This window comes from Artemia sp. Qi Xiang Cuo, chromosome 12 (genome assembly GCF_049724085.1).
Source record: "Artemia sp. Qi Xiang Cuo chromosome 12, ASM4972408v1, whole genome shotgun sequence".
In the NCBI taxonomy this organism is placed as follows: domain Eukaryota; kingdom Metazoa; phylum Arthropoda; class Branchiopoda; order Anostraca; family Artemiidae; genus Artemia; species Artemia sp. Qi Xiang Cuo.
The window spans coordinates 5974895-5983441 of NC_142805.1; the positions used below are offsets into that span (position 1 = coordinate 5974895).

Consider the following 8547-nt stretch of genomic DNA (forward strand, 5'->3'; position numbering starts at 1 on the left):
ATCCAATCTATTTACAATAAGACTATTTTTATTGCAGTCAGTTGCTATCAAAATCAGATTGTCAATAAATTAGTCTTGAAGATTGTTATGTCTATACTTCTAATGCTTATATCTTCCAACTGTTTTGCATGTTTTGTGCTCCTGCGTCTCCTTTTGAACATATGATAACAAATAATTATTCGCCATATAATTATGATAAGTTTAGTAGCCTACCATATAATTATGGCATACAGTACCATATAATAATTCATTAATTATTCAAATTCTAGAGATTTCTAACCTGGAACTGTCAAGAAAGTCTGACTGTGTATTTAAATCAATTGGTAAACAATGGAAACACCCATGCTGTCTGACGTCACTGCTGTTAAGCAAGGTAATCGGTAGTATGGGTGGTTAGGCCAATTTGCTGTTTAGTTTTGTTACTTTTTTTTCAAATATTACAATACTTTACCATCCCCTACACATTTCTGCTACTCTAGCTTGTTGAATAAATTTAACAAACTATAAAAACCTAACTATTATTAATTATTTTTTTTTATTACAGTGATTTTTATGATCTTTGTGCAATTTGATACATGGTTGCCGTAAAATTAAGCATTTAAATTTTTTTTAAACTTCGGGTTGTAAACATTTTATTTACTTTAACATAAACTGTGGTTTGTTTAGAAGTGACAGAAATTTACGAAGCAATTAAAAAAAAAAAAAACATAAATTTTGAAAGTATGTCTAGCACCTTAGCTTTTGTCAAACTTTCCTATCTTCTATATATCAAGCTTGTGTCTATCAATAGTCACCCCTTCCCCAAGTTCCCCCAGTCTTGAATCTAAAGTATTATTTTATGGTAGATGCCAACTGCACTCTTAATAAAGCATATGCTCCATTTTACTGTTAATTTTTCCTATGGGGAGGAGGGGTTGAGGTTTTAATTCCCTCCTATGCAAGAAGAGTTTGTTTTAGTTTAAAGACATTTTGTACTTTTGTCATAAAATTACTGCTTAATAAAAGTAAACTCACTTTTCCTCCATCCTCCTGGGCTTCTGCATGGCTTTGTGCATGGTTTTAGTTTAATAAAGGATTAGATCTTAGGAATTTGACTCTCAAACCTTTTCGCTATCTTTTCACAGCAATTTATGCTTTGTGGCTCAAAATGGCACAAAACGGTACTTTATTGCGGCAAGGTCTCTTTTAATAGTTTAAAAAGGGGACATAGGAAAAAGGTTTTCATTGGACTGGTTTGTAGAAAATGCACTTTAAAAATTTTGCTTACTAATTGCTGAGGTTTGTTGTTTACTTGGTCGTAGACTTAGGTTCAACCATAAATGGTAAACAGGATAAAAACAGTTTGTGGTTAAAAATTGTAAGTAAAGAGCAACTCGGCCTAATAGTAACCGAAACTTAAAATATAGAATTTTGTTAACAATAGGTAAATTAAAAGGATCATCTTTTTATGCTGATTACAAATATATAAGATTCATTAAGTTTGATTTAACCCAGCAAAAGCTATGGGCCTTAGAAAATTTGCCTGATTTTCGAATAAGGTGGAAAACAGCCTCCAAAATTCTAGGAATATTGTTGAAAACTTTATTATCAGGTTCAGCATATCAGGGAACCTTACTGTAAGGTTCCGGGGGTAATTTCCCTAGGGGTTATTTTAAGTGGGAAGAGTGGGAGGTGGATATCCTGATCCACGAGAAATTATAAAAGGAACAGAAATTATTCTGCATAAGTGGGTTTGCTCCCTCCTCAATACCCCGCTCTTTACGCTAGAGTTTGACCTTTTGTCCCATTTCTTTAAGAATAATTCCTTAACACATGGGCTTTTTTATTCGAATCAGACCCTTTTTGTAACTCCTAAAGAACTTTAGCATGCAAAGAGGGGTATCTAGGAGGGTACGATTCCCCTCATATACGAAAATATCTCTGTTCGTTCTAAGTTTTAATGTTGCTCCTTATTTTCAGTAAAAAAAACTTATTTTCTTTTTTTTAATACGGCATCGTCTTAGACGTTTATCAGGTAAAATATTCAATGGTAGTCTATTAATGGAGTCCGGCTCCTTAAAAAAAGAATCGTGCTCTAAGATAAATGAAACAAATTATCCTAGAGCAAAAGCTTATAAATTGCCAAAAAAAGGAAACAATCAACAACAAGATAATTTTCTTTTCTAATTCTCAAAACATTTGTTTTGATCTCAAAGAATTACTGTGTGGCTGAATTTGAGAATAACTCATCGTCCCAAAATTTGATCAATGATCATGCTCAAGTTTTAGCACAACATTGGATTTATGCTCTAGTCAAGCAATACCCTATGGTAAAAGTAACAGTCTTAAACAAAAGAATTGAGCAATATAGGGCTGAATTCAAAGTTTTCATTGTCCATTTCAATACCTAGGTAATGTTATATTGCCCCATCAGTGGTGGAAAAGAAACAGAAGACTCGTCAGGGTCGGCTGAGAAGACTCTTGGTGGTTGGCTGGTTGCTAGGTAGCAACTATTGCTTCAACCTTGATGAAGAAAGTTTTTGAATCAATTTACGATTATTGACTTATACGTTTATCACGCTTATCGCGCTTGTCGTTTATACGCTTATACGTTTATCAGGTAAATTATTCAATGCTTGTCTATTAAAGGAATCCGAATCCTTAAAAAAAAACTTGCTCTAAGATGAATGTAACAAATTAGCCGAGAGTAAAAGCTTATAAATTGTCAAAAAAGGAAACAATCAACAACAAGAGAATTTTTCCAGCAGATGGTGGAAGCAAAAAAATTAAAAAATTGCCTCAGGTATAGGGACAAAATCGGATAATCATATGGAGCGTAATTGTGTGACCTGGGTCTCTATGATATGTTGTGTGATATAATACTGTAACATAGGTCTCTTTATAAATGCTACCTGGAATAGCCCATTTTGTCTCAGCTTTAATGATCCAACAAAGAGTTTTTTGTTGTTCACAGTTAAAGCGTTGTCAACATTTGGCCATTTCAAAGTTATTCTACCAGTTTAATCCACTTTAAAAAAAATTAATTTTGACTATCCTCTGTCTGGAAAGTCCAAAATTCTTGAAATATGCATGTTCTACTTAACATTATTTGAAGTTTGTGACACCAAGGAGTTTATTTTTTTATTTGATTTTTTTAAATGATTCTTTTGAAAGACAGAAATGGAAATTGTTTATGTTTAAAAATGTAATAATGTTTGCATATTGCATCATGACTATTTTATAGTAAATATGTTACTTGTAAATGCACTTCTGTGAGACTTGATTAGTATTTTATTTTTCTGGCAACTGGAATAGCCTGTTATCAGCTTTTAATTGCCGGAAACCCCTTTATTTCTCACAATAATTTTTTTTCATACATTTGTGATGGTTTCAAAAGAGAGGAAGTCACACCTCACCTACCATATGCTACCTAAAATGTATTCCTAAAATATAAAATGTAAAATGTGTGGCATTCTAAAGGCTTTCGGACTAACCAACTCGTTTTGTTGTGAGGATTTCGATTTGACTTTTCTATTTTCTAATTTTTGTAGAAGCTGAGGACACATCTTCAAATGATGATGAAAATAATTTTGGAAGTTTACATCCTATTTTATTAATGGAAAATGAAGTAAATTTTATTGCTGTTTCTCCTGGTATGTCTGGCGATTTTCAATATAATTCTGACTATCTTAAACTGGAGTCGAACATCGACGGGAACAAAAGTAGGCTTCAGATATCCTTATATTCTATTTTTAATTTATGTCCAAAATGAGAAGTTATATCTTAAAGTTCCATTAAAATTTTGGCAGAGCGCTAAAGATCAATGTTCATTGAATCTGAATGGTCTCATTGCATTTGAAAAAAAAATATTTAGTTAATAGTAATCCCAGATGATTTTGATTATTAGGCATAAAATGTTGTATCTCAATTAAACTCCTGAATAAAACGACAAACTTAATTTTATTTGGAACTTTTTTCTGGCTTTTGGAACTCGATAGAACTCGTTTATAATTTTTTTAATATGACAGTTTTCTTTTATTTCTGGTGCAAAGTTTGTGCTGTATGTATCTTCTTCTTTTTAACTATGCGCAATAGAAATAATTTGCCTTAATAATATGCCAGTGTAAAAGTCCGTAGTTTAATCATTTGCTTCAAAAAATACTTCAAATCATTTGCTTTCCTTCATACAAAACAGCCACCAAAGAAGTGAATAATTTATATGGGGTTCAAGCCGCGAGGTTGATTTTAGAATCAAATAAAAACGGGGCCTTTCAGTGAATATTGCCTTTCAAGAATTGAAAGTAGAGTACCCCCAACGAAGTTCCATCAGCGACTTAACCTTATCTGATGTTTTTTATGACTTCTGAAAGCCTTTTTGGCCTTATGCAGCCTTTTGATTTGAAAGACTAGGTATGAAAATTTTTTGAATTTAGGATTATAATAATGTTTGTATTTTGTATATTTTATAGTTGTTATGTTATAGGTGGATATGGTTCTGTTAGACTTGAATCGTATTTTTTTTTCTTGCAACTAGGATAGTATATGTTATAAGCTTTTTGATCTCCAGAAACGCCTTTATTTCTCACCATAAAAATTTATTTCCAACATTTGTAATGGTACCAAGAGAGCGGAAGTCACACCTTACCTATCATTTGCGACCTAATTGTATACCTTCCAGATATTTGAAAATTATCCTAGGACATTTGTAAAGTATAAAATAAATGTTTCTTTGGATGTTTTGACCAAATAGAGCATGATCATAAATCAGTGACTTGTTCTCAATATACATCCTTAATTCATTTTAACACCCTTGACAAACTCTTCGGATGTAGTTTCAAGTTATTTAAAACGTTTCATTGTAATACAATAACATAAAAATTGCAGAGATAAATATCATTCACCCATTTGAAGAAACTACAGTATAGTACATAGATTTTTTTTGAAACAGCAATGTTTTTTTAAGACAAATCAACACTCAAGTAAATTGGCTTACAACCAACATTCTGAAATACTAAATAGATTCTGAAATTACTGAATAAATTCTGAAATTACTGAATAAATAATTCAAACTGTTATTAGAATAATGCCTCAAATTGTTATTCTTAATTTAAGTACCGAGTTGAGAGTCTAGGAATCTCATAAAAACTTTGTATGGGTAAAAACGTTAAAAGCTGAGTTCTGTACCAAATAAAAAAGGGCTAAAAATATAAGGCTTGGTGATTTATTTTGAGCAAATTTCATACTATTTTAGTTCTCCCTGTTACAACGTCTTCTGATAACGATATGAGCAAACAAGGATGTGGATTACCTAGTATTCCAGGTTTGACAGAAATATGGCTAAAAAATGAAATGGATTTGAATTGTCAAAATGAGATGCCAAGTCACACTTATGAATTTGCTGAAAATGATGTGGCAAAACAGGAGGTTTCTCGTACTGGAAAAAAACCTTTTGAATGTGATAAATGTAAGAAAAAACTTATAACAAGTGCTACTTTATCTCGTCATAAAAAAACTCATACTATAGAAAAACCCTTTGAATGTGATATATGTGAGAAAACATTCCGAGAAAAAGCCAACCTATTTGCTCATCAAAGAACTCATACGGGGGAAAAACCTTTTGAGTGTGATGCATGTAAGAAATGTTTTTCGTCAACTTCAGGTTTATGTCATCATCAGAGATATCATACTGGGGATAAACTTTTCATATGCGATGTATGTAACAAATGTTTTATCTCAAATTATAATTTATCTCGTCATCAAAGAACTCATACTGGAGAAAAACCATTTGAATGTGATATTTGTAAGAAATGTTTTACTTCAAGTTCCCATTTATCTATTCATCGAAGAACTCATACTGGAGAAAAACCTTTTAGATGTGATATTTGTGAGAAATGTTTTACTTCAAGTTCCCATTTATCTTATCATCAAACAACTCATACTGGAGAAAAACCTTTTGAATGTGATACATGTAAGAAACGTTTTACTCTAAGTACCTGTTTGTCTCGTCATCAAAGAACTCATACTGGAGAAAAACCATTTGAATGTGATATTTGTAAGAAATGTTTCACGAAAAGTTCAAGTTTGTCTCGTCATCAAAGAACTCATACTGGAGAAAAACCTTTTGAATGTGACAAATGTAATAAACGGTTTACTGTAAGTACCAGTTTGTCTCGTCATCAAAGAACTCATACTGGAGAAAAACCTTTTAGATGTGATATTTGTAAGAAATGTTTTTCAAACAGTTCCAATTTATCTTATCATCAAACAACTCATACTGGAGAAAAACCATTCGAATGTGACAAATGTAATAAACGGTTTACTGCAAGTACCAGTTTGTCTCGTCATCAAAGAACTCATACCGGAGAAAAACCTTTTGAATGTTATATATGTGAGAAAACATTCTACCAAAAAGCTAACCTACTTAATCATCAAAGAAATCATAGTGGAGAAAAACCATTCAAATGTGGTATATGTAAGAAAGGTTATGTTTCAAGTTCTGGGCTATCTCATCATCTAAAAAGTCATACTGAGTGAAAAGCCTTTGTATGAGTCAGTGTGTAAGAGTGTTATATGTTTATTAAAAGCTTCATGTTAAAATTTATCAAAGAATTTTTGCTAAGAGAAAATCTCCTGTTGTATGTAATTTTGTGTTCACAGGGAACCTTTTGACATCAATTTTTTCTTGAAAAGCACATTGGATATATTTTCAACATATCATATTTTAATTATATATGAAAACACATCTTATTTTTATTAATACGGTTTAGTGTGCTGAAGAAACTTAGGTTTGTCTCATTGGTCTTATTTTTGCTGATTGACGAAAGCATGCCATGACTTAATAAAATTTGATGTTTGATAATCTACAGTATGCACTCATGAGCAAATACATTAAGAACAGGGCTGTCCAAGGACGATCTGAAATTTGACAAATTTCTCTTGAAAAAACGTTATTCACATTGCCATGGGGTCTGTAGAAGAGAGTTTCATAAGTGTTGATTTGTTCAAATTATTGCACAGTCTGTTTAGTGTCTTGCTCCTGGCTATAGTAAGAGTCAAATATAGATACTACATGTAGTGTTTGATAATTTATGTGATCTCCACCCTAAAGCTTGATAGGCCTATAATTAGTAGTTCGTTTTTAATAATAACCTAACATTTTCTTATATGCCGAACAATACCATAGAAAGCAATGTTCTAAAACCCACATCACAGTATTATAACTTTAGTAACTATCATCTCTTCACTTTTGAAAAACAGTATTGCAGAAAAAAAACACAAACTTAAATTATGCTTCTTTTTTTTTCAATATATTTACTAGCCTGAAAGATTATTCTTTTTGAACTTGTTTTCTCTAGTCCTCCCTTTGCTGATATTATGCTCCCAAATATTCGTATCTTTTCTGTTCTTTCACAATGTACGAGAGGCTTTGAGCACTAATTCATTAAGTCCCAATTAAATATGTTTTGGAAGTTTTGTTTCATATTAAAACTGTAATGGAGATACATAATTCAGGAGAGGAAGTGCGGTTGAACTAATGGGAACATAGGGTGATTATTTAACTAACATTAAGCATTGAAACTAAAAAGCTGCTTCAATACTGCCAACAAAGACACCAGTATAATGTTCTTAACAACGATGTAAGGTGACAATTGATTCTGAGAAGCTCAAGGAATGCGTGATTCTTTCAAATTTTAACTTTTATTTTATTTTTTTTTTACCAGAGTTATTTTTCACTTCTTTTCGATAATTAACATCTGCTACAATTATAACGTTTTAAATCCACTAAGAGGACTTGATTATATATATAAAAAAATAGGGGACAAGTGCTTTATTTCCTCCTTTATTTTCAGGTTAAACTTATAATGTCTGATTAAATTGAATTCTATCTGAAGTTAAATGTTATAATTAATGTTTTGCTAATTTTTGTAGTTCTACAGAAGGCATTATCAAAGGTTGTTCTAGGTCAACCATCCATGTTAATTAAAATAGATCATAATAATATGATAAGGCTTTCCAAGTTTTAAAAATTAGATTGATCTTATTTTGGTGACTGGATATACCTTGTGGTTATACCTCGGTTCATTTCCTTAAATTAAAACTAAAGGTTCAATTGGCATTCATCGTTCCATGAAAGTTTAAATTCAATCTCCCTAGTAGTTCATGAGAAATGGCAGATGTACATAAATTCTTTCAATATACTCAGTTACGTGTGTTGTTTCTAGGCGTTACCAAAAATTAGCAAATTTATGATGTTCTTGCGTAGTTAAAGATCCCTAGTAGCTCATAGCTGATAAAACATCACCCATTTTTTCTGCTATTAAGCAAACAGTAACAACTATGGTCACTTGAAAGCAAAGAGCAGATTTAAATCTTAAAACAAGCATAATTTATTCAAGCATAAACAAGCAAATAGTCTCAATCCCTCCCCTTGTTGAATAAAATTTTGAGGATTGTTATATGACTAGAAATTGAAAATTTTAGTGCCTTTTTAAAAGTCAAAAGGGATTGGAGAGTAACCAGTCCCTCTTCTTGAGTCAAAATCTTGTCAGATATTATAAGAATTCTCTT

At 31.5% G+C, this 8547-nt stretch overlaps 1 protein-coding gene across 1 annotated transcript; it reads left to right on the plus strand.

Annotated features, from left to right (window-relative positions):
- The first annotated feature begins 241 nt into the window (after positions 1 to 241).
- On the plus strand, positions 242 to 8070 carry LOC148945698 (uncharacterized). The gene is made up of 3 exons (XM_089098031.1): positions 242 to 373; positions 3531 to 3701; positions 5231 to 8070. The coding sequence occupies exons 1-3, from the start codon at positions 331 to 333 to the stop codon at positions 6511 to 6513; spliced, it is 1497 nt and encodes a 498-aa protein (XP_088954157.1). The 5' UTR covers positions 242 to 330; the 3' UTR covers positions 6514 to 8070.
- Positions 8071 to 8547: the final 477 nt, after the last annotated feature.